General features: G+C 38.1%; 1 protein-coding gene across 8 annotated transcripts in view; it reads right to left on the reverse strand.

Annotated features, from left to right (window-relative positions):
- The window catches only part of DMD (dystrophin), a 1,318,095-nt gene that overhangs the window by 265,354 nt on the left and 1,025,067 nt on the right, over positions 1-27,674 (reverse strand). For all 8 annotated transcript variants that reach the window (XM_068155047.1, XM_068155048.1, XM_068155051.1 and 5 more), the window contains 3 exons: positions 26,076-26,287; positions 16,645-16,799; positions 1,544-1,733 (listed from right to left, as the gene is read on the reverse strand). In XM_068155047.1, the coding sequence (XP_068011148.1) occupies positions 1,544-1,733; positions 16,645-16,799; positions 26,076-26,287 (557 nt within the window). The remainder of the gene's footprint in view (positions 1-1,543; positions 1,734-16,644; positions 16,800-26,075; positions 26,288-27,674) is intronic.

The raw sequence follows: 27,674 nt of genomic DNA on the forward strand, positions 1-27,674 counted from the left end.
GTAAAAGATTATTTTCCTAGTTTTTAAAAAACAGAAATTAAAGCTTGAGAGTTGTGAATCAGAAAACTGATGAATCACTAAGGGTGAGAGAAACATTCTCAGTGAACAGAAGATAAAGCTACTACTGAAATCAGAAATTCTGGGATTTCATTGTTTGTGTAAAAGGTTCTTTATAAAACCATTGCTTCATGCCTATTGCCTAAAAATAACAGATCAAAGCACAACCAAAACATTTCAGGACTACTACAAACTATTTTCAAACCATCAAAGTCCATCTAATTGCATCAAGAACAAGAGACAGACCACACATCTAAGTCCATAGCATAGAATGGTTTGAGTTGGAAGAAACCTTAAAGATTACTTAGTTCCAACACACCTGACATAGGGTATGAGGGGAGACTACAATAGTTTTTACTCTTCCAGGGATGAGGCTTCCACCACCTCTCTGGGCAACCTGTTCCAATGTCTCACTACCCTCATGGTGAAGTATGACGTAATGGAATGTTGCAACAGTTAAGCGAAATGGTTAAAACCCTGAATTAATAGTGTCAAAAGAAGCAGGCGGTATTTCCATCAGATGTACTAACTCAACATAATCACTTATAACTAATGTTTTTCACAGTATGTTCATAAATAAAGGCATAGAGCCCTTGGTGTCTGAAACTTCCAGTTTTGATCTTTCTGTCAATGTGAAAGTCACACTCTGTCAAAGAATACTAGAAGAAAGGACCCTGCCTTCCAAACAGCCAACCAACCTCATATTTAAGAAATCTAAGATCTCACAAGGATGTTTGTGCAGACCGCTCTGTGAGTGAAGAAAGCACAGTGAAAGTATAACAAAGTATTTCAACAGCACGACCTCAACCAATTTTTCTGTTTTTCCTTTTTTTTTTTTGCCTTTTTTTTTCCTCTTTCTTCTCAAGGTTCTCTGGAACACCAAATACAACACTCCGTCTCTTTTTCAACATTTCTTACTTGCAGAAGAAAATCAGCCTTCAGCAAACTGTCCTCCAGATACTAAGAAAATTTGAATTATTATGTCTTTCTGTTATCAAAAGAGAGCATGTTGACAGCAGTCAGACAAATATCAAATTAATATTTTTCTTGTATTAAAGAATGATGGAAAAATTAATTCAGTCAAGTTAGAGAGAATAAATTACATCATTTATCTATCTTCTATAAATATCAGCAATGCTTAATAAATGCTCATGTCTGTTGAGTGCTCGATTCAAGACTGTGGCTTGGTAATTAATTGGTATCTTAACACCCATTTCAGCAAATTTCTCTTTCTGTGCATTTAATAGCTGTATTTCAAGGCAGTTTTCCAAATGTGTTATACGCTGAAAGATGCCAGACAGACTCTTGATGTGACTCACGTTAGATCCCTGCACCAATTCCCAAAGCTATACATAAAGGTTGTACCAGTTCTCCTTTTTTCAGGGCAACTTCAGTTTTGTGGAGTAGCTGCACACTGGAAAAAAAAAAAAATAAAAAATCCACCACTTTGGATACCACATCTCTAAATTGAAAATACTTGACTTACCTGCCACTGTTTCATGAGCTCCCGGACAGTTTTGGCATCCTCTAGTATCTTTTCTTTGTGTGTCGCATCCTGCAGAACATTTGCAGTTGTTTCAGCTTCTGTAAGCCAAGCAAGGAACTTTTCAAGATCCAGGTAGAATTGCTGCAGCATTTTTAAGGCTGATTCCAGTGCAGCTTCACGCTCACAAACCCTGTGCAATCACAAATAGTCAGTTTCAACACTTGTAGAAAGAAAACCAATCTTAATCACTAAATAAAAATATAACAAAAACACACTACATATATTTCATGCACCAATTAAGGTAAGTTTGCAGATACAGTGCAAGTTCTGTGGCTAATATGTATATTTGGAAAGTAGGGTTCCTTTTTTACCTTTTCTCCTGAGATGTACTAATTGGAATTAATCTGGCAAAAACAACCAAGCACAAGTACTTCTGACTGAAACATACACAATTAAATGAAACAAATCAAAACAAAACTGCAACAAAGCAACAAAATGAAGTAATTCCCTGGTTCACTTTAATCAAAGATTGCTTCCTTATTTGTCATTATTACAAAATCACTAAATAGTTCCTGGCCACTTCATGGTCTGACTAATTTAATTATTAATTTTTGTGACTTAAAACCTATGGATATTGGGTTTAAGACTTTAAACCCTAAAAACAGTTAAATTTGGTGGGCTTTGTGTGTTTCATGAATGTGATAAATTGTGAGAGAGATTTCTATCACTTACATGATAAAATAAACTTTTAAAAATATAAAGTCTATGTTATCTTTGGGGGAGATCTGATTTCTAGATTGGAAAAGATGGCTAAAGGCCCCAGCAATTTTGCTGCTGAAAAGATGTTGAAGTATATCTGTATTCTATCAGCATGCATGTGCACCGTAGGTATCGTATGTACTTACTAATTTTTTTTTATATTGGATTTGAGCTAAATATGGATTTAGAAATATGAGCAGGGATGTATGATATATTGTTCATTAATAAAAGTCAGCCAAGGCTACTTAGCTATTACTTAGCTATTACATTACATGCATACCTGTCTAAAAGCAGTGTGATGAGTAATTTTTTAAGCTGAGAAAATATGTAGTAAAGCCATTTGATGATTTGCAGTACATCAAGTAATTTAATGCACACCTATGTTTAGTCTACAAATCTCTGGTAATCTAGATTGATTTCCTGTCTAGTTTTAGAGTTATTTAATCAGAGACTAAGATATTTGATTTTAGCAGCTATAATTTCCCAAGTTGTAATTCATTGTGACTTTTCCAAGGAGGCCATGAAATTTCTAAGTGTTAATCTCTTTTCCAATTCCTGTTTGGTGTGAACAGGGGGTTGTAATCCTTGGTAGGTAATGTTAAGCCATCCTAAAACCTGATACACTAATTGAAGTGAGAAAAGAAAAACAAAATAACATAAGGTTTGTCAAGTGGCACTGGCTTAACATGTTTTTCAACAAGGACATAAGTAAATTGCTGCAGAGGATAGTAAAACCAAAATGGTTCTGTTGGAATACAGCTGTTGCAAGTTAAGGGACTAGTGTGCCAATTGTAAATAAGTTTTTCCAGAGAACTCGAGTCCAGTGGGATGGATGATCTCAAAGGGCCTGAATGGAATATAAATGATACATTTATTCCATTTCATCAGTTCTGCAAATGTCTATATAGTTTGGGAGCACAGCATTTCTTTCTCTCTTGTTTTTCTCTCTTTGCCTCCCTTCTGAACTTGTTTTTGCTCCTCTCTGCCAATCACTGTTTAGGCTATTGGTAAGGACACTAGCTGGGATGAGAAGGACACAGTACACAGCCCTCTGGGCTTTGTCTAGGGCGTTGTGGGCTCTCCTTGTGCACAAGGTGGTTGTCGTGGTGGGTGCCTGTACAGGTTATAGCTGAGCAATTGTCTAGTTGTATATGTACATACATGTTTGTACATGGTTAGTACCTTTTGTATTTAGTGTACTTTTGTATTTAATCTACTTTTGTAAACATTATTTTCTTTAACTTCCAAATTCTGGGTACATGTGGTTATTTACCCTTTTAGGGCAGTTCCACATTCCGTGTGGTGTAAACCCACAACAACAACAATCTGCCCTAAGAGACAAATGAGTTTCACATTTCCATGTATTTTTGATCCTTTAACATTGTATTTGCTTTTCCCAAATATTTTGTGAAAACAAATAATTCTTAGATGTTTATTTTTTTTTCATTCTGAAATTGAGAAAACTACTGAATGCCTTACTTGAAAGTTATCCAATTTTAAAAATCTTAAAAATGGACTGGATTTTTATAGACAGCACAGGTTGCCATTCTCTACATAATAGCATTGCTTATCCTGTAGTAGGTACATCACCAGGGGCATCTTAGGAGGAGTGCGAGCTCTTCTTCATGGACAGAATACAGAATTAACCAGGTTGGAAAAGACCTTCAAGACCATCAAGTCCAACCTATCACTCAACATCATCTAATCAACTAAACCATGTCACTAAGTGCCTCATCCAATCTCTTTTTAAACACTTCCAGTGATGGTGACTCCACCACCTCCCTGGGCAACACATTCCAATAGCCAATCACTCTTTCTGTGAAGAATTTCTTCCTAACATGAAACCTAAACCTCCCCTGGTGCAGCTTGAGACTGTGTCCTCTTGTTCTGGTGCTGGTTGCTTGGGAGAAGAGACTAACCCCCACCTGGCTACAACCTCCCTTCAGGTAGTTGTAGACTGCAATAAGGTCTCCCCTGAGCCTCCTCTTCTCCAGGCTAAATAACCCCATTTCCCTCAGCCTCTCCTCATAGGGCTTGTGCTCCAGGCCCCTCACAAGCTTTGTTGCCCTTCTCTGGACACGTTCCATCAACTCAACATCTTTCTTGAATTGAGGGGCCCAGAGGTGGACACAATCCTCAAGGTGTGGCCTAACCAGTGCTTGAGTACAGGGGCAATAAGAAATAGAAAATCTTAGATTCAGAATAGTGAACATGATCTCTTCTTCATGCACATACATCATGGTTAAGCCACTCTTCATACTGAAAACTACAGCAATAGAAGAATTTTCTGTTCTTTTGTTAAACATCTGAATGACAATATACAATACATTGTCTTTCTTTGGACATATTCCAGCAACTCAAGGTCCTTCTTGTTATGAGGGGCTCAAAAATTAAAACAGTAATCAACGTGAGGCTTCACCTTTCCCAAGTACAGCGCTACAATCACTTCCCTATCCCTGCTGGCCACATTATGCCATTGGCCTTCCTGGCCACCTGAGCACACTGCTGGTTCATGTTCAGCCAGCTACCAACCAGCACACTCAAGTCCTTTCTGCCAGGCAGTTTTCCAGACAGTCTTTCACATATCTGTGGCATTGCATAGGGCTCTCATGACCCAAGTGCCTGGTGCTCAGCCTTGTTAAACCTCATACAACTGACCTCAGCACATCAATCCAGCTTGTCCAGGTCCCTTTGTAGAGCCTTCCTACCTTCAAGCAGATCAACACTCCTACCCAATTTGGAGTCATCTGCAAACTTACTGAGGGTGCACTCAATTCCCTCACCCAGATCATTCATAAAGGTGCTAAAGATACCTGGGGAACACCAATGGTGACTATCCACCAACTGGATTTAACTCTATTCACCACCACTCTTTGGGGCCAGACATCCAGCCCTTTATTTAACCCAGTAAACCATTCATCCATCCAAGCCATGTGCAGCCAGATACAGAATAATGTTCTGATGGACCCACTCAAAAGGCTTTTTTTAATTGCCCTCAGTCAAAACTTAAAAGAATCACCTTAGAAAGACAATACAAGCAAGCAGAAGACCCAACCCCCCTCATAAACACAAGCAACACCACTACCCCCAACCCCAATGCTCTGAATCCATGGGACAGATTAACATTGCATCATTTGAGTAATGTCCCAACAAAACGTGGGAAAATAGCATTTAATATTTCTGGTATTCTCATTAAAGAGAGAAGTCAAAGAAAGAAGAAACCCTAAAATCCAAGAGACAAAACAGGTCTCTTAATTCTACCAAAAAGAAGCAAAAAGATTATTGTTCTGTTTAAATATTCTTCACAGTCATGGTTTGTAATATGTAGAATGAAGTTTTTCCTTGCATTCCAAAATGTATAATCCTTTTGAGATTCGAAGGCAGCCAACAATGCCATCCAATAAACAGCATATTAATTACTCAGATATAATTTATTAAATTTATTAAGATAAAATCTCTGCTTTCGAAGGGACTGAATTATAATTAAAACAGATTATGAAAATAATTATATTCTAGAGGCATTTGTTTTCTTACCCTTAATTTCTGCAGAAATAACTCAATTTAATAAGACTGTGAAATGCACTGATGGTATTACAAGAAATCAATTAGGGCTCACAAAGGATACTATTAAACTGTTAGCATATTTTTCATTTAAGTGGCAAGCTCTGAGGGCTGAGCTCAGTGGCCTAGCAAAAAAAGTGATTTGCTACTATGTAAGAGAAAGAAACTTCAGTTCCCAAACTGGAAAACATCTCTGGCAGCACTTACAGCTCTTATAGTACCATGCATTATCCCATGTTAAGTGAGAGTAACACTAAATAAGCACTTAGATCAACACACACTATTTTTTTTTTCCTCCACTCTAAAACATGTGCTTAAGTAGTGCTCACAAAGATGCTGACAGATCAGACTGATCCAAAATATTTTAAAACAACTATTCCAATATGTCAGTGTATATTAAGAAGCATATAACTGCTCAGAAAAAAATAAAGACAGTGGTGAGGATCCACTCCTGTAATACTAATCTCTGAAGCAGCTAGTAATTGAAACTGGCTAGCATCTAACTAAGAGGGAGGGATGGAAGGCTGTCTATAATTTCTTAAACTTGTATAATCTAATACAGAAATATTAGTTGTACAGAACCACTCCATATCTTATTAGTTATTTTTTCACTACTCAGGAGGCTTAAGACTCCTAGAAAAATATGAAATATGGAATGAGTTCTCCACTGTGAGAAGGAGACAATGAGATTAAGATAGATCCACTGCAGAAAGATTGTAATACAACAGGAATTATAACTGGAAGTAATACGAGAATGTAGAGTAATATTAATATAAGTTATTACTATGGAGTTTAAACAACCTTGAGAAGAAATTATAACTCTAGTTCCGTGCCTCAGAATCATGCAAATGTAAGTAACAAACGAATGAATTTCCAGATCCCAAATTAAGGAAAATAGACAATATTCAATTCACACTCATATAAAAGCCTCACAGAGAAAATCCTAACTTGACAGAGATGAATAGCTAACCTTCAACTGTCTTCAAAAGGAATAGGATGTTCTGTGATAGCTCTACCTCAGGTCTTTTTTTTGTTTGTTTTGTTTTTTTGACAAATTGCAAAGACAAAAATTTTTAGCAGAGGAAAACATAACCCCTCAAACATCAATTCCAGAGAATTTAGAAGAGTAGAGTCATGCATAAATACACCAAAACACAAAGTCTGTGAGTGAGGAGATCTGACTGCTCTGCTATGAAATCCATGACAAAAGTGGATATACCTGAAATTTTGTGTGCCCACATGTGATTCTGGCAGACTTACTGAGAGAAATCAGTAGAAAGCATGTAAAGACATCAAGAGTTGCTCATTTCCATAGATTTGGACACAGAATAGTTGAGCTTGGAAGGGACCTTCGGAGGTCATCTTGTCCAACAACTCCTGCTCAATGTTCCTAGAGTCAGTTTCCAGGGCTGTGTACCTCCAAGGATGGAGATTCCACGGCTTCCCTGAGCAGCCTGTATCGGCACTGAAATTCACAGTGAAAAAGTGTTTCCTGACATTCAGAGAGAACTTACTGTTTCAGTTTCTATCTATTGTCTCTTGTCCTGCCCATAAAAACCACTGGAAAGAGCCTGTCACTGTCCTCTTTTCACCCTCCAGAGCTATGGGGCATCTCATCAGTTCTCATGAACTTAACATATGCTCAGTTTGCTCAGGCCCTTCAATGCCAAAAGGGAAAAAGCAGCAAATAAAACAAGACATATTTCACAATGAGTTATGTGCTATTTACCCAGGTTCACAGAAAGTACATCCCAAACCCAGAACACTGCTGACCACCTAAGATTACAACAAATCATTAGCTGCTGTTCCCTGTGCTCCATGTTCTCCTAAGGATTCCCATGACTGAAATACTTAGATACAAATATCTTGGTGCTTAAATGCTGGACGGACAGCTGGGACAAACTTCCAAGAACACATATATATATATGAAACTGTTTAAAATAAAAACCACCTTCATAGGCCATAACAATCTGGTATTGAGCTCTGTTACACCATCATTGCAGCACTGCACTATGATTGTGCCTAGAGCACAAGCCCTGTGAGGAAAGGCTCCGGGAACTGGGGTTGTTTAGCCTGGAGAGGAGGCTCAGGGTAGACCTTATTGCCATCCACACCTGAAGTGTGGTTGTAACCAAGTGGAGGTTGGTCTCTTTTCCCAGGCAACCAGTGACAGAACAAGAGGACACAGTCTCAAGCTGCACCAGGGGAGGTATAAGCTGGATGTTAGGAAGAAATTCTTCACAGAAAGAGAGATTGGTCATTGGAATGGGCTGCCCAGGGAGGTGGTAGAGTGACCATCACTGGAAGTGTTTAAAGAGACTGGATGAGGCATTTAGTGTTGTGGTTTAGTTGATTAGATGATGTTGGGTTATAGGTTGGACTCAATCTCAAAGGTCTTTTCCAACCTGGTTAATTCTGTATTCTGTATTTCCTACAAGAATATCTGGAATGCTAAATCATTCCCTATTTGATGTTTTCCTCTTTGTTCAGAGACTTCATGGCTCAGATTTTCTAACAAGATATATAAGAATGGTACACAAAACTTGAGAGGAAAAACCTTCTATTTTATCAAAGACCTGTATGTACTAAGTTGACTACAGAGGTGAAGCTCAGTCTACAGCCACAATAAATTACAAGAAAATAAATGACTAGCAAGGGGTGGTATTGATGTAGATCACACAGACAATGTCCCACAATTTGGCTGGGATGTTACTTCTTTCAGATGTTAGTCATCCTAATTTTTGCAAGCTCTATTCTAGTGTTAGAAACAATACCTAGAAACCAGATTGGAACAGCAATGTTAAGACTTCATAGGAGGAAAATTAACGTAAAACACTGAAAAACAAAGGTTCTCTCAGAAGAATCATAAGAAAGCAAGATAGAAAAATACTCTTAACCTTCCTAACCTCAAGCAAACATTGGAGGTGGCTGCCTTGCCTTGCAATCACTAAAAGTTAAATTCAACTGATATTAATACATTTATTAGGGATGCATGGGTGGACTACAGACAGTTCATTAACCTCTCTACTAAAAATGCAAACAACTCAATATATAATAGTATTAAAAAGAAAACTCTACCATTACTTTACTTCATTCTGCTCTTGCAGTGTGAGGTACATACACAACACTGCATTTATATTAGTCATAAAAATTTTCTGCAGAAATGGGGCATTAGAATAATCTCTCACCAATTCCATGTTTTGCAGTAGCCACAGATCTCTAAACTGTTATACTTTACTGAGTGATTTGTATATACTGTGCATTCTCTTTATTTAAAGGATAAAAATACTGAACAGTCAAGGAAATAAATCCATGTGGCTTTACCATTACATTGTGGTTTTTTTCACAGGACTTTAATATATTTGTAAGCTGTTTGGATTTCTTATATTAATTTCCATAATTCTTTCTTAATTATCTGTACTTCTGATCTAAAAAAGTCCATCTCCTGCTGCCTAGCATGTGTAATATATTTTGCCTCAATCACTTGAAATAATTTATTATTGTTAATTACAATTGTACATTTAAATCCGATCTCTGTACAATTGGTTACTGTGCCCCAGCTTATTCAGAATGACAATTTGATCAAGAGCTTGCTAATTTTAGTAGTCCCAAATATCAAGTAGTGACATTATTCTAGTAAGTTTAATATGATTAGTTCATTCAGGGCCAGGCCGGATGAAGCTTTGAGCAGAAGAGTCTAGTTTGAGAGGCATCTCTGCCCATAGTGGGGAGGTTGGAGTAGATGATCTCTAAAGTACCTTCTGACCTAAGCCATTCTGTGATTTGACCCAGTCCAAGTTAAGCACATTATACATGTAGCAAAGTGCTGATGACACCATAGGAACCTGCCACTATGTTTAACAGTCTTTAAGGTTTAAGGCTTGCTAAACGTCACCCCTCCATAATCAGACAGAGTGGACAGCCCTGGAAGAGTTGCTTACTGTCATTCAGAGTAAAACCACACAGCAAAACATATTGGTTGACTACCAGAAAAATAGATCAACTCTCTTGGAATCAATAAAGTTATATGATGCCCAATGACAGGACAAGGGACAATGGGTGGAAGCTGAGGCATAGGAAGTTCCATGGAAACATGAGGAAAATTTTTTTTCACTGTGAGGATGATGGAACACTGAAACAGGCTGCACTGAAACAGGGGGCTTGTGGAGTCTCTCTCTCCAGAGATATTCAAGACCTCCCTGGATGCATTGCCATGTGTTCTGGTCTAGGTGATCCTGCTCTGTCAGAGGGGTTGGACTAGATGATCTTTCAAGGTCCCTTCCAACTCCTAACATTCTGTGATTCTGGGATGGTTCATAATAAAGCAATAGATGCTCTGAGCCATTAATTAGCATAGATGAGTTATTGGCCTCAGATATACTCTAAGCACCAGGAACTCATGGAAAATTCAGAACTGTTTACCATTTCTGATAATAATCAGCAGCAGCTCTTTCAGATTTTAAAAGCAAAAAGTTACCCAACATCAGCATAAAAAAGTCATGCTGTGGGGTACAAAAATTAATCCTAGTTGGATTAAAAAAAAATAAAATAAACAAAACAACCACTGAGACTCTAACTTGGTGTGAAGTTAAAAAACAAGAAAGCATAGGAATTATAGGAAAGAGAACAGGAAAAAAATGAAGACAATAAGATAGTATTAACATAAAATGCAGAAAGTGGGAGATGGGCATTGTTTTTATCTTATAGTTTGTCAGCTGAACAAATGGAGCCTCAAAAATATGTAGCATGTTTTAAAAAGATATAATAATACTTTTCTTTCTTTTTTTTTTTTAAATTGCTTTACCAACAGAAAAATGGACCACTGCCACAAGGCACTATTGTGCTTAAGTAGATATGCATCAGATACACAACTGATTATGTATCTTGCACAAAGGAAGAATCTGCAGATATGCCAGCTGGAGTGGTAATTCCAAGAGCTATTATTTCTTATCATATGCAGGAGATAATATTTCTTACAGATTGCTGTAAGAAGAGATGCAATGCTTCGGAGCTAGGGAATAGCTCTAAAGGGAATGCACACAGTAAAGTTAAATTTGAGGTATTGGTCAAGATGTGATTGATACTGGAAAAACAGGAATATACTGTTTTTTTGCCTTTACAGAAATTCCTTCCTTTCTTACCATCTCTCCTTCTATGTACCTGTATCATATACATCTTAAAAACTCCGTCCTCAAGGTTTACTAGCTCGCTCTCTCCTTCCCTTAATGTTTTCTCACTGCCCCTAATTTAGGACATGAAAGAACATTACATTGCTAATTCTGTTGCTTGCCCATCTGCTCTCAGTATTGCCACTTCCTCATGTCTCTGCCTTGGTGACCACCATCAGACTCTTATGCCATTGATCCCTATTTAGAATGATAATGACTCATCACCTGTCAAATTCTTTGTGAGTTCAGACATAAACAATGCATGTTTGAAATGTCATTCATAGTTAAAATACAACCACACAACAAAAGACAAGCAGCACTGTTGTCAAACTATGGTAAATTCCAAAGAGAGACTAAAAATTTAATAGGCAGACTGAATTATCTTCTCAGTTTCAAGCATGACTGCCAAACCAGTGAGGGGGAAGTTTACACTGCCTGCACAGCAGCTGATGAGAAGCTAAATAATCATGAAGCACCAAAGCTTGCAATAGCAAGGAAACACTGTGAAAGAAAATAAATTAAAAATCTATAGAAAACACTGGGGAAACAAAACAAGGCTATCACAAGAATAATAATGCAAACTAAAAATGACAGCTAAGGTCGAATTCCTTTTTGCTGGCACTCTGCTAGTCCATCAGCTTTATTAATCTGTTCAGTTGTTTGTTTTAAAGGACACAAAGCCTGATAAGAGGTCTATTGAGAGGAAAGGTAAGACATTCATTTGTTGCAATAAGCTTTGGATGAGAGCAATAATCAGCTCGCTACAGTTTGTTAATTTATCTGCAGAGTAGTAGGAAATAGATGTAAAGTTGGACTTTCAGGGCACAGGGCATTAGATTCTGTTCTTGCTCAAAGAGACTAAAATTCTAATTACTCCGGAAAAACTCACCTTTAAGAGAAAGAACAACACATTTGTCTTAATCTCCTAATGGAGGAAGAACAAAAATTGACATTTCTTTTGTCCTCTCACAATAACCAACCTTAATTATGTCTTCCTTAGTACCTTGCTCTCCACACCTCCTCTGGATGCGAGAATGAGATTTCTCAAATGGAGTTTTTCCTTGGAATGCTCATACTAAGCTCTGATTGTAATTCAAACTAGTCGATGATATAGCTCTACCTCTAGAATCTTATACCATAAATTGGATCATGTAATCATAGGATCTCAGAATCATAGAATCAGCCAGGTTGGAAAAGGCTTCAGAGATCATCAAGTCCAACCTATTACCTAATTCCCAACACCTCATGATTAAACCATGGTTCCAAGTGCCACATCCAATCCTTTTTTGAAAACCTTCAGGGACAGTAAACATCACCACCTCCCTGGGCAGCACATTCCACTATCCAATTACTGTTTCTGTGAAGAACTTTCTCCTCACTTTGAGCCTAAACTTCCCTTGGTGAAGCTTGAGACTGTGTCCTCTTTCTGGTGCTGGTTGCCTGGGAGAAGAGACTAACCTCCTCCTGGCTACAACCTCCCTTCAGGTAGTTGTAGAGAGTAATAAGGTCTCTCCTGAGCCTCCTCTTCCCCAGGCTAAACAACCCCAGCTCCCTCAACCTCTCCTCACAGGGCTTGTGCTTGAGACCTCTCACCAGCCTCATTGCCCTTCTCTGGACACGTTCAAGTATCTCAATGATTTTGTCCAGTTAGATTTCACTACAACAAGAGAACTGTTCTCAATTTCAGCAGAAAGGAATAAACAGCATTTAGCATACAGTAAACAAGAACAAAGAAGCAGAATTCTATTTCCGGGCAGCCCATTCCAATGGGCAATCACTCTTTCTGTATAGAACTTCTTCCTAACATCCAACCTGAACCTCCCCTGGTGCAGCCTGAGACTGTGTCCTCTTGTTCTGGTACTGGCTGCCTGGGAGAAGAGACCATCATCAGCCTGTCTACAACCTCCCTTCAGGTAGTTGTAGAAAGTGATAAGGTCACCCCTGAGTCTCCTCTTCTCCAGGCTGAGCAACCCCAGCTCCCTCAGCCTCCTGCTCCTGAAGACAAAAGGATCCATAGATACTTTTAGTAAAATAGTGTATTACTGATTCTATCCTCTCCTGAAATAATTCAGGAACTTTTTCCTTTTAATAAAATCCTAAAAAAAAAAAAAAAAAGAAGTCTCAAAAATCACAAGAATATGTTCACAGAGATGGCAATGATGAATCACTTCATATTCTGGGTAACGCTGTTTTTTCAGCTCATCCTGATAGCATTTCTAAAGCACTGCACATCCAAGGCTATCCTCTCACACAGTAAACCACAAATATTCAGTGCCCTCACTTGATTTCTCATCTTGAATTCATGTGTTGGTGTCATTACTGCACAAAAAGTACAGTCAGTTGAGTGGAGAATGAAGGCAGAAACTAGAATACAAGCATTTAAGATCACTTTCATGATCTCCTATTTATAGGAGCTCTCTCTGCCATTTTTATGTATGTATTTTAAATTTTTTCCCCATGTGTGGCTGAAAGTTCATAATTTTTTTCCTCATGTTTCTGTGAAACTTCCCATGCCTCAATGTCCACTAATTGCCCCTTGTCCTGTTATTGGTCATCACCAAGAAGAGCCTGGCTCCATCCTCTTGGCACTCACCCTCCCTCAGCCTCTCCTCATAACGGAGATGTTCCACTCCCTTCATCATTTTTGTGGCTCTACAGCTGCCTGCATTAGAGAATTCATACCACTCTTGCATAAATACAGAAGCTGGCCACTCAAACCTCTCAAACAGGTTGTCTAGAGCTCAAGACTTTGTTACTTCTTCCATAACTCTCTGCAACTTAAATGAATCACAAAATAAATTGAATCATATATTGACTCTTCTCTCCCCAAACCCTCTAATGGGGAGGGGGGAGGGAAGTTAGTTTTTATGTTTAGACTAGTGTGTGTGCTCTGTATCCTGTCTCAAAGGCAAAAAAGAAGTGCATCCTAAGCAGTGAAACTTCTTAACACCAGCTGTACAGCCTGAGTTCCACTGAACTTGAGCATGACGACTGGTGGGAGATGGAAATGTTTGAAAATATCTGTCAGACAGTGATGAGTTGAAGTCCTAATCGATTCTCAGAGTATGTTACATAATTCTTGTTATACTATATGCTCCACTTCAGAAAGATATAAGTCCCTTTTAACCTTCATATTTAAATCAGTGAAATTTAAACACATTTGGTGGATTCCCAGGGAAGGAATAACTTCAAATGTTTTAGTTTCATATGATAATTCACATAAAGTAGCAGTGAACACAAACAAAGCGAGTAACATAATGCTACCATAACAAATATTTGTAGATACAGTAAGTTTCTAGGGTTTGCTTCCTTCATTGTATTTTTTTTTTCTCTTTAGAAGACTTTAGTTCATCTGTTAGATTCATTTTTGTTAATAAAAGCAATACAGATTCCTTTCTCCTTAATTGCCTCAGCCTGAAAAATATAGTTACTTCTCTAGCTCTAAAGAGAAGAGGTCTATGTACAAGTCACTCTGGCTTTTGCCTCACTGATCAGTTCACGTGCTTTTTAGTGTATCTTTGCAGTGTTAACAGCAAAATTTAAAATTAAAAAGCAGCAAGTGAAAAAAAGGGAAGCAACCATCAAGCACTCACCAGTTCGGCTGTTAAAGGAATTAGAATGTTATTCCTTACAGTTTAATGTTATAAAACAGAACAGTAAGACAAAGGGTAAACACACAGCAATCAGCTGCAAATCTACTTAAGCAAAACAAAACATAAGCTGGCAGATGTTGCCTTAATGACTAAAATACTTGTTTGGGCTAAACTATTACTAACAGGCAAAGTGGAATTTTACTGCACCTTGCCTTGCCTGTTGTTTTACTAATCTGGTTGATGGAAAAGAGGTTTCATTTCTGATAATAAATATGGATTAGAGTGAAAACAGTTGGGTATTTTAAAAGAAAATACCCAGAAAGTGGCTATTTACATTAATGGGGAAATGGAAACAAATTTTCCATTGGGAAAAGAAATCAAATCCTCTTGGCGTGCAAGCCATGTATAAACACTGATACAGTTATTTCTGAAATGTTGGAGAAATGGTCAAGACCATTATTTGGAATATGTTTATCACAGTGTCACCAAGGTTGGAAGAGACCTCAAAGATCATTATACATCACTGAGAGATCACGCGTCACCAGAGCACTACTTCCTCATGGTCTAGATTGAAATAATACTCACAGATGTATCCAAAATCACTGCATGTGTGTCACAGTGAAGTTGAAGTGATGCATTCTTATGAACATCAACTTCATTAAAGAAAACAGTAAAAAGTGGGAATAAGTTCCTGTGGACACCATTGATTCAGGTAACTACCAGTATGGAAGAAGATCTCCTGAATTTATTGCATATTTAACTAAATTGGCTTTTCTGTCCGTGTTAAGAGACTTTAATTAAAATTATGTTAAGATCTAATTCAGTTCCAGTTACAGTTATAGGATATAAAATTTATTCCAAGATACTGATTAAAGTGATTTAATTTTTATATATCTCATCTAATGTGCAATGATTTAAAACTCTTTTACTACTGTAAGGAAAGTAATTTTTATTCTGCAATGAGTTCTGATCTCACAGATTGTGAATCGGATGATTCACAATTTGGTGGCAAGCTTCAAAGATCACTTTAAATAAGGAATTGGTATCTAAACCAAAAACTGCAAGACTGTAAAATGTAATCAAGGATGCCATCAAGCATGTGATAAAAACTTTCTTGACTGGAGATTTGCTTCAAAGGTATAAAATTACATTGCTACTTTCAGTCTGCTTCGAAAGAATATGTCTGCCATTTTCAGATTCAGTGTATGGCTCAAAATCACCATAGTGATTGTGATGTGAAAATAATATGTAGACATAGGAAACATGTTTAAACATTTAAAATGTAGAACCTGTCAAAGTTAGTAGGCAGCAGGTCACAGCAGAAGAAAATTGAAAGAGAATTAAAAGGCATATTTAAAAAATAAAATAAAATAAAAAAACCCCAACCCACAACAGTAGAGTCATCATCATTCTTTCCATTCTCACTGTACTCACGTCATTTTCCACAGTTACATCCTTCTATAATCATAGAATCATAGAATTGTCAGGGTTGGAAGGCACCTCAAGGATCATCTAGTTCCAACCCCTGCCATGGGCAGGGACACCTCACCACACTGCATCAGGTTGCTCAGAGCCACATCCAGACTGGCCTTAAAAATCTCCAGGGATGAGGCTTCTGCCACTGCCCTGGGCAACCTGTTCCAGTGTCTCGCCACCCTCATGCTGAAAAACTTCTTCCTAACACCCAATCTGAATCTACCCATTTCTATTTATTTTCAGTCCCCCTAGTCCTATCATTACCTGACACCCTAAAAAGTCCCTCCTCAGCTTTCTTGTAGGCCCCCTTAAGATACTGGAAGGACACAATAAGGTCTCTTTGGAGCCTTCTCTTCTCCAGACTGAATAGCCCTAAATCCCTCAGTCGGTCCTCACAGGAGAGGTGCTCCAGCCCTCTAATCATCCTTGTGGCCCTTCTCTGGATGCATTCCAGCACATCCAGATCCTTCCTCTCCAACCAAAGCTGGACAATGAATATTAATGAAGTTTAACAACAAATCTAATAGCAGGATTTATATCCTACCTCTTAGTAATGGCAGTCCATGTTGCATTAATGTTATCTGTCATCAGTTCCACTTTTCTGGTGTCATCTGCTGAATAATCGCGGAGCAGTTTAAGTGCCATGTCGTTTGCCACATCTACATTTATTTGCCATTGTCGTATTTCTTTTGAAAATTGCTGAAGTAAAAAGAGAAAGAAAAACAATAAACCTCAGATCACCATAAAATGATTATAAACATTATATGACTATTAAAGAAGTAGAAATACAACTTATACCATCACTATAAAAAAGAAAAAAGAACTCCCTCAGATTTACTGGCAACTACAGAGTCTTTTGAAATATTTAAATTCTTTAAGTCATAGGATGACTACTACTACTACTACTCCAGGCAACCAGATCCTAAATGCCAGCTAAACCTGACAGCCCAAACTGATAAACGTCAATTAGTTAGATTATTCTTTCCTGAGACACAAATAGATGGATGCGTTATTATACATCATGCAAACTATCACTATTTCTCAAGCTGAATTATACCAACATTGTAAGTATAGGGAAATTATATGTGGTGTATAACTTTTTCTTTCTTTGTTTCTTTCTTGCCTTCCTTATTTCTTTCTCTTTCTTTTTCTTTCTGTTTTAATTTTAAAACTGCGAAACAATACTGAGATTTGGACAATTAGTACCTTTCACTTTCATTTAATTTACTTTAGAGAATCGTTTATGTAATTAGTGCCATCTACTGGAACAGCACTAAATCTGCAATACATCAAAATACTACTGGTAAACCTATCAATAGAATTATAATTTATGCTTCTTAGTATCAAAAAAAGCTTTTTATATTTTGGTCTTTCTTTGTTTCTTTCTTTCTTTCTCTTGTTTTCTCTCTCTTTTTTTTTTTTTTTTTTTTTTTTTTTTTTAATTCCACTTTCTCCTTTCCTCTGTTTCTTCTCTCTTTTTTCCTCTCCACCTGGCCCAGCTGTCTCACTAGAGAAGCAATCCAGTGAATCTGGAAAGCTTATTTTGCCAGCCAGCAGCTACCATGCATCTTAATATTTTCTCAGAGTAAATTTCCATAGAAGTTCATTGCAGTTGTAGATTTGATCCATAATGTGTAACAAGAAAATGAAAGAGCAAAGATAATTGATAGCCTACTTGTTCTTTTGTACTAATCAAAGACTACAACTAGATAATCAAAGGGACCATGCAAGTGGAATAAAAGACTGTATTTGTGAATAGAACCAATAAGTTGCATGCAAACTTTAGAAGCTATCAACACAAAGAGTACCTCTTTATTGTTGAGCTCTAATACACAAATCAGGATATGTCTGTCAGGACATGTCCTGGTGGATGAGAAGCTCAACATGAGCTCTCAATGTGCACTTGCAGCCCAGAAAGCCAGTCAGATCCCAGGCTGCATCAAGAGAAGTGTGGCCAGCAGGTCAAGGGAGGTGATTCTCCCCCTCTACTCAGCCCTGGTGAGACTCCACCTGGAGTACTGCATCCAGTTCTGGAGCCCCTATTACAAGAGGGATATGGACATGCTGGAATGTGTCCAGAGAAGGGCCACAAGGATGATCAGAGGGCTGGAGCACCTCTCCTGTGAGGACAGACTGAAACACTTGGGGCTGTTCAGTTTGGAGAAAAGAGGGCTCCGAAGTGACCTTATTGTGTCCTTCCAGTATTTAAAGGGGGGCCTACAGGAAGGCTGGGGAGGGACTTCTTAGGATATCAGGTAGTGATAGGACTAGGGGGAATGGAGGTGGGGAGATTCAGGCTGGACGTGAATAAGTTCTTCACTGTGAGAGTGGTGAAGCCCTGGAATGGGTTGTCCAGGGAGGTGGTTGGGGCCCCATCCCTGGAGGTGTTTAAGACCAGGCTGTATGGGGCTCTGGCCAACCTGATCTAGTGTGAGGTGTCCCTGCCCATGGCAGCGGGGTTGGAACTGGATGATCCTTGTGGTCCCTTCCAACCCTGACTGATACTATGATTCTAAGAAAACAAAATCATTTTTTCCCCCCTCTCTCATCTTCCCAAAGGGGTGTACCTTTTGAAATCTTCTTTTGACTAAGGGAATTCTGCATGCAAAGCTAAACTGAAATATATAATCCTTGATTTAAATGCTTAAATACTAAGTAAAAATAAATATTTAATATTTTGTTCATTTGTGGTTTCCTCTTAGAACGTATATAAATTTGGTTTGGTGAGATTGGGACTGAAATGTACTTGATCTTGAACGTACTTGTACTTGAATAGAGTTCAGGTTAAAAAGCTGCTGCAACGTTCCTAGGCCATCTCTATAATTTAAAGCTGAAAGCATGGATTTCCTTTCTTTTCTGTGTTATTTCTTCATGAGATGGCAGATCAACTAATTACTGTGCAGCAGATACTCTTGAGTACTAAGACCTGATTGTTTTGAACAAGGGATCTTATTTCTACCATTACACATTAGGAAGATACTACTAACCCCATCTTCTGAAAAAGCATCTGAACGTGCTATGGTAAAATTCACTTGAGCTGAAGCTGCCTAAGCAACTTTTAGATCTTTCTTTTGTGTTAAGTATAGTCAAGGGAGGTGATAACTTGTGTCAAACCACTACAGTTTCTTTGGAGAAGATACAAGCTGACGGTTGTTTTAGAAGCAGCCTACCAATGGAGCTCCTTTCCTCTCAAAATTATATGCTACACATATATTAATGTTAATATTTACACAGCTATAATAAACCATATCAACCCTTAAATAAATACATCCTACAGTAATTACAATTTCAGTTTTGTAGATATTTATATCAAATATCTATTCTACATTTAGGTCTATCCATCTTTATTATACTCTACCTTGCCCTTTGTTTAAAATTAGGCATGCATACAGCTACTTCAGTACTACCCCAAGCAGACGGGCTGTTCATTGCATTACAAAGGAAAGTTACCATAACATTTTGTCTGTGTCATAAATTAACAGGCCTGTAAACTCTACTTTGAAAATAAGTTCTTTCTGTTCAGTCCCCTGTGAGTATAAATGACCTTATAAAACCTTCCAATCCAGGTTTTATAATAAAAATGTGGAAAGATCCATTACAAGGTTATTTCCAAAAGTGTTGTTCTCACCATTAACTCCAACATTAATCCATTAACATCCTGACATTGTAACACTCACACATCACTCAGAAAAGAAATGATGAATTTAGAGAGCTTTCCTGACAGAAATAATTTGTATTTTCTACTTTACAGGAAATTCAACAACATTGTTGATTGTATGCCTTGATTCGACTTTGCTCTGTGCATAGACATGAGGAACAAAGTGGTGTGGCAAATGTTGTAACTGTCTGTTCTACTATCTACTTTTACATGACTATAATGGATATTTTTAAATTAAATTCTTGACTTTATTTTTTTTTTCTCTTTTCCTTGTATACTTTTAGGTTTGATTTACCTTTTAGCTACTTAAGAATCTTTTTTTAAAGGAAAATACAGAATTAACCAGGTTGGAAAAGTCCATCAAGATCATCAAGTCCAACCTATCACCCAACACCATCTAATCAACTAAACCATGGCACTAAGTGCCTCATCTAGTATCTTTTTAAACACTTCCAGTGATGGTGACTCCACCACCTGCCTGGACAGCACATTCCAACAGCCAATCACTCTTTTTGTGAAGAATTTCTTCCTAACATCCAGCCTAAACTTCCCCCAGTGCATCCTGAGACTGTGTCCTCTTACTCTGTCACAGGTTGCCTGGGAGAAGAGACCAACCCCCACCTGGCTTCTGACTACAACCATCCTTCAGGTAGTTATAGAGTGCAATAAGGTCTCCCCTGATCCCCCTGTTCTCCAGGCTAAACAACCCCAGCTCCCTCAGCCTCTCCTCATAGGGCTTGTGCTCAAGGCCTCTCACCAGCCTTGTTGCCCTTCTCTGGACACGTTCAAGAGTTTTGATGTCCTTCTTAAACTGAGGGGCCCAGAACTGGACACAGTACTCAAGGCGCAGCCTAACCAGAGCTGAATACCGGGGCAGAATGACCTCCCTGCTGCTGCTGGCCACACTATTCCTGATATTGGCCAGGATGCATTGGCCTTCTTGGCCACCTGGGCACACTGAATGCTTCATTAGATTAATTTCATTTTGACATTCTATTTGTTTTGTCTGTGTCATCACTGGATTTTGCTGAGTATATCGCTTGAAGAATTAAGGCTGTGAATTTATCATGTTACTTAGGTATACATTTATCTCTAATTAGATAACACTAGTGGATATTATGAGGAAGAAGGAAAGTCTGTGTAATTAAGGATCCCTGATTAAAAGCAAGTAAGGAAATTACAGCTGGGCTTTCTTTTATTTCCTTTCCCTCCACAAGCTCCCAGGATTGCCCAGTGGACCAAAATAAATTGTGCATAGATGTTCAAGTCTAGCAATATGTATGTACAGCATCATCCAGTTCTAAGCGTATACATTCCCACATATTATATATGGTTCATATAACAAATCTGGAAAAATAGGCAGGTATTTTTCTATCCTTTTCCTGTAAATCTACAGCATGTTTTATCTATACACTTAAAGTAAAAAAGAATATCAAGGAATTCTTTTCCAGTGCTTACATCACAGTCAACAACATTAACTTGACTGTTAAGTGTTCTACTAAAATCAAAACAGCACATTGTCAGGTCTGGAATAACAATGATCCACAAAATGCTGAGACTGTACTTCATCCTGTACTGGTACACAGGGAGTGACAAAAGATTACCGAGTAAGTGCACTGCAAGAAGCCAAAGACAAGCAAGAGAGTCTCAGTCTTATCCACAAATCCAGGGCATAAATTCCATCCCCCAGTACATGCCAGTGGAATGTTGCCTGGCCTTATGAGTTCCAACAAAGTAGGCAACTCAAAAAGGCTGCTATTTAACTGCCTATTTAGATGAACAAGAAATAGGTGATCAGTGGTGGAAGGGATGGAAACCTTGTCTCCATCTTTTCTTCTCTTTGGCCATCCAAGCTAAACTTATACAGAGGGAGAAAAGATACCTAATTGTTACCAGGACAAGAAGCCATAAACTGATCTGGCATTATTAGCAGGCTTTTGATTGTTGGGGTTTTTTTGTGTGTGCTTTTGTTGTGTATTTTTCATTGTTTGTTTGGTGTGGTTTTTTTTTTTTTTTGGTAGTTTGTTTCTTTGGTATTTTTGTTTGGTTTTAATCTTGGTGGTTTATTTTTGTCCCCCACATAATATCAATATCATACCGACACTGTAGTTTTACACTAAGTTATGTTCAGATGACTTGGGGGTAGAAAGAAGCTGAAGTGTGACTGCATACCATGTATACACATATAAGCTTCAGCATGCTGAGTTAACCATCTGCACTACATAGAATTTAATTCTCTAACATCACACAAACAACACAAAACAGCAAACAAATAGATAATGGAAAAAAAAAAAGCAAGCTTTAATCCTCAACAAATCAGCCCTGAATTAAGTTCTGATTCAAAGAAATAATATTTTAAACGATCATCTCTATGGTTCCTTGTTACTTTAAATGTCAGAAGCAAACAACATTGGCCAATACAAGCCAGTTACAGATTTTTGGTCTATTCCGACACTGTAAAAAAGTGGATAATGAAAAAATTACTACTGCTGAGCTTACCATATACTCACATGTAAGGATGCACTAACAGAGAGACATTAACAAAAGCACTGATCAAAAGTTCCCTTAGAGCAGAGGAGAACTTTTGCACCTGCTCAGCTGCCTGTAAGCAGCCCTATAATGTTTTACAAATGAAGAACACTTGATGATTGCTTTCTCACACCAAGCTGTGTTGAGATACAAAGCTGACAAACTGAATATGTCTGAAGAATTTGTTTAAGAGTCATACTGACCTTGCTCTTTCCCTCAACACAAATGAATAGAAATGGCATCTTTATTTTCTCAGCTTAACAGCAAGCCAAAAGACAGCATATTTGCTCTACATAATCAGGGGACAAGATTAAAATATATGTGTTTGGCACAGAAGCCTGGAAAGCGTTTATTTTGAGTACCTGATGTATTTCTAGGTCCTTCAGTTTAGATAATACAATACAGAAGAAATACAAAGCTGCTAAATTAAAAATAAATAAATAAATGTCCATTTTCCTTAGGATTCATGACCCCTTATCTCAAGCATGGAAAAAACATTTGATGCTGTCACATCTAAGAAGCTTTCATCAGGGATTTGACACAATGGGAATTACAGGCAGATAAACATAATTCCTCTAGGAAGTCTGGTACCGAAGGAAGAAAACCTAACAAAATGAAAGAAAGGAAGAAAAGGAAGGGAAAGAAGGGAAGGAAGAAAAGGAAGGGAAGGAAGAAAAGGAAGGGAAGGAAGAAAAGGAAGGGAAGGAAGAAAAGGAAGGGAAGGAAGAAAAGGAAGGGAAGGAAGAAAAGGAAGAGGAGGAAGGAAAGGAATTCACCTCAAAGACAGAGGTGAATTTTTCCAGACTTGAGGGAGAAAGGCTAGGGAAAACCAAAAAAATGAAAGTAAACAAGACTGGATCAGTAGAGCTTGTTGATGCTCATATCCCCACAAGAGCACAGAAAAGTACGATAGACTATCTGTGACCGAGAAATTATAATTATAGACTAGTGTTTACAACTTGACACAACACATCACATTGAATCCAGATTGGAATGGGAATGGCTGAAAATACTGAGAGCCCAAGTGCAACAGAATCAGAGAATTGTTAGGGTTGGAAGGCAACTCAAGGATCATCTAGTTCCAACCCCCTTGCCATAGGCAGAGACACCTCACACTACATCAGATTGCTCAGAGCCACATCCAGCCTGGCCTCCCTGGGCAACCTGTTCCAGTGTCTCAACACCCTCATAGTGAAGAACTTCTTCCTAACATCCAATCCGAATCTACCCATTTCTATTTTTGTTCCATTCCCCCTAGTCCTATCATTATCTGACATCTTAAAATGCCCCTCTCTAGCTTTCTTGTAGGTCCCTTTAAGATACTGGAAGGCCACAATTAGGTCTTCTCCACATTGAATAGCTCCAGCTCTCTCAGTCTGCAGTGTAAAGAATCAGCAGGTACCCTTTCAAAAACTCTTCATCCATAGAGATACATTCTATGAATAAATGTACCAATATACTTTCTCTATTACTTGAGAGATCTAGGAAAAGGACATATTCTTATTTCTCTCTGAGGAGAATGTTAATCCAAACCCACTTGATTTTTATTGTTTTTTAAAGATACTCATATATATCTCATCTAAGTCTCACATATTCTTGTAAACAAAAACAACAAAAAAAGTGGACATAAAATTAATTTCTCAAACTGTATTTTCCATTATTTGCCAAATTATGTCATTTGTGCTCAAGACATAAGACATTCCAGCACAATGACATAAGGCTCTGGTTTTTGCTGATTGAGTCTTTGGAGACTGGGACATTGAATTTGTTGAAGTCTTCCTTTTTTTTAAAAAAAAAAACCAAACCCAAACACTGGGCAGAAGCCAAAACTCTATCTCTGCAGAAAGACAGTGACAAATGGGAGTCCTCTATGCTGAGTGACTGTAGTATACATAATCTATAACCCTTTCCATTACATTACTGAGTGATTGCCCTTGTTTACCCTAATCTGCCTTTCCCAAGCCATGACTCTTATGCTATGATCTTAAATGAGAAAATTTAACCACAGCTCCACTGTGAAACAATGGGTTGACGAATGTTTTTATGTTTCTTATAAGAAAGGAAAAAAAAAAGGCAACAACAACAAAAAAATCCCAATAGTATCTACTGCTAAATATCAGAAAAGCAGTGACTAACTGATGATGGAGATAGCTGAAGACCAATTGTTCAGTCAAACACATGCAGTTAGATAGACTTTCTGTCAGTAAAACTGCTTGATGAGGACACCACCCCTCTGTTCTTCACAGCAATGCGTTATTATTTAGATGTGAAAACATAACTGTTTTAAGTCCACAAATTTTAACCAGCCAGCTTATTGTTAAGTAGCAGTTTTTAAAAGAAAATAAAAAAACTAGTGGGCAGGAGAGGAGAACATAACAGAACATATTTGTGTAACTATTCTCACAACTAACTAACATGTACCCTGGTGAGGCCCCACCTGGAATATTGCATCCAGTTTTGGGCTCCCCAGTCCAAGAGGGACAGGAACCTACTCTATTATATAGAGTCCAACAGAGAGCTACCAGGATGATTGAGGGACTGGAACACTGCCTTGTAAAGAAAAGCTGAGAGCCCTGGGGCTTTTTAGTCTGGAGAAGACAGAGGGGACTTATAATAAATGTTTATAAATATCTGAGGGCTGGGTGTCAAGAGGGAGGAGACAAGCTCTTCAAAGTTGCACCCTGTGATAGGACAAGAGGTAATGGATATAAACTACAGCACAGGAGGTTCCACCTCAACATGAGGAGGAACTTCTTCACTGTGAGGGTTACAGAGCACTGGAACAGGCTCCCCAGAGAGGTTGTGGAGTCTCCTTCTCTGGAGACTTTCAAGACCCATCTGGATGTGTTCCTGTGCATAGGTACTATGCTCTGGCAGGGGGTTTGGACTCGATGATCTTCAGAGGTCTCTTCCAATCCCAAACATCCTGTGATCCTGTGAACATTGAATCAACATGGAAGCAGGACTCATTTCAAGAGGCTGGTCAATTGGTTGTGTTCAATTTTGGTTTTCTCCAACCAGAAACTGAGATCTTATTAATCTGAAACAGCTGTTCTCAAAAGCTGTTTATGAAGAATATCATCAAAGTGTGATTTCCATAACAAGAAACTTAAAAACTGATGCAACAGTTAGGGCATATTTGCATTCTTAGGTATAGCTGAGCTACATGAGTTAACTGTGGTGCACTTTTTTATCACCCAGAATGTGACAAGCATGCTAAAACCACAGGAGCACCCATTCCAGGATTTTGCAGTTAATAACTCTCCCTGTGCCAGTGTTAAACTCAGTGAGATTGTCTTGTGGCAAATACAAAAATTCTTGATTTCCAATTGTGGCGGTTCAGGCTTAGTGCGAGAGGATCTGTCTGGCCTCAAACCAGGACACCATAGAGTTTGTTAAGGTGTTCTTGTTTGTTTGTTTTCCCTTTTCTAAACTACTTTCAGACAACTTACAAAGCTTCATCACCAGTGCAGCCAGACATACCAATACTACATGATTTCCCAGTCTGCTGTACCAACGCAACTGAGGATGTTGCAGAGAAAATGATATATTGTTTTGTATATGTTGTGACTGGTAAGTTAAAACCAATTTAATTTGATTATTATGTGGCACAGACTTTAAGCTTTGTAAGTTAATTTAGTTAATTTATTGCAATTTTTTTGGGGGGTGGGGGTGGGAAGTAAGAGATAAAGATACTGTTATCAAGGTGCACTGTCCAGTAGTTAGAGGATATTTTCTTTAACAATCTAATTAACTCAGGAATAAGTATTTAAAGTTGTGGTAGTGACCTTAAGCTCAGTGTTCTGCTTTTTCAGAGCTTCCACGGTGTAAGAAATTTCTTTCCATGACTCAAGTTTAGTTTTTGCTTGTTCAAGAACCTGCTCAGCTTCTTGTTTAGCTTCTAGCCATTGTGTTGAATCCTTTAACATCTCATGAAGCTGCTGTCTCCGGTTTTGGAGGTGTCCATGCACTTCGTCCCACTGGTTCTGTATCTTTTCAACTGGTAAAACACAAAGGAAAAACAAAACCTGAGTCACTTTTAAAAATGGCACTTTTTTTTTCTTCTTTTTTTTCTTTTTCTCTTGTAAGCTGCAATTACAACTAAGTTAAGTTTAACAAAGAAAAATAAACTGTTCTGGGTCACACAGTATGGTACTATGGGGCTCAGCATATGTTTTGGTACATATGCAACCAAAAATGCCAGGCTCATGCCTCGAAAATTACTATGAAACAGGATCATATTTGAGAAAAAGCAATAGTCTTTCATTCTTACCAAACCAAAACAAGGTTGAATATTTCTGAAAAATAAGCTCTTTAGGGCCTTCAGTAATAATAGTTCAAGATTTATTAAGGTAAATATTAACAGACTGCAAAGGCTTGGAAACTTTCTAATATGTTCGTGTTAATTATAAAATACCAATTAGCCTCATGCACTATTTTAAAGAAATATGATTCATGAGAACTTAATAATCACTAAAATCACTGACAAGAAGTGTTGGCTAGCATACAGCATCAGACTTTTCCATAGTAGCACGAAAACATCAGAAAATCTAGTCTGCCAAGCTTGACACACACACAAAAAATAAAAAAAGGAAAAGAAAAATCCAACTAAATAAACCAGTAACTGCACAAGCAATAAAATCTGTGCACTGCATGAAGAAACAGGCAGTTGTATTTTTTTAGATTTATTTTATTTTTGTTCCCTGATGTTCTCACTATTGTCTTGAAGGCTGCATCACTACATTAAAAATTCACAGGGAGGCCTTCAAGGAGAGAACAGAGATTCCTATCACTGAGAGGTAGTCCCATCGCTACATCTCTCACTGCAGGGTTGATTTCAGAGTGGTGCAGGCTAAAGACTAAAGGGATGAGAAATGCTTCATCATGGAAAGGAGACTTCTACCTATCAGTGTTCTTCCTTCTTCCAGAAGAAGGGATAAAAATCTTTGCATGGACTCAGCTGAGGTTTAGAGAAAGAGAAGAAAACCTTTCAGCATCCCCTGCTCAAGCCTAGGGAGAAAAACTGTGAATAAGCACACATAGCATCATGTTTGAATCAAAGGAAATGCAAAAAGAACTGAAGAAACAGGACTGGAAAACACAAAGCACAATCAGAGCAAAGCAAGGATACCCTAAGGCCCAAATTCTTAAATTTAATCTGAAGCAAATCTAACCCCTCATATCAGAAATCTACATTCAATGGTCACAAAGTAGCAATTCATTTCTGCGCCCTATCCTGGATGAAGACTTCTGATGTAAGCTTTAAGGTATATGTAAAAAGTAAAGACTGTGGTCTACCGGAAGGGTGAATAACAGAAGTGTTCTGCAACTGCTCAAGTTAAATCTCTCTACTGTGGCAACAACCTGTAGGTGAGGGGTTGTGCTGC

Source organism: Melanerpes formicivorus, unplaced genomic scaffold (genome assembly GCF_026170545.1).
Source record: "Melanerpes formicivorus ecotype bairdi unplaced genomic scaffold, bMelFor1.0.p_v2 SCAF_30, whole genome shotgun sequence".
In the NCBI taxonomy this organism is placed as follows: Eukaryota; Metazoa; Chordata; class Aves; order Piciformes; family Picidae; genus Melanerpes; species Melanerpes formicivorus.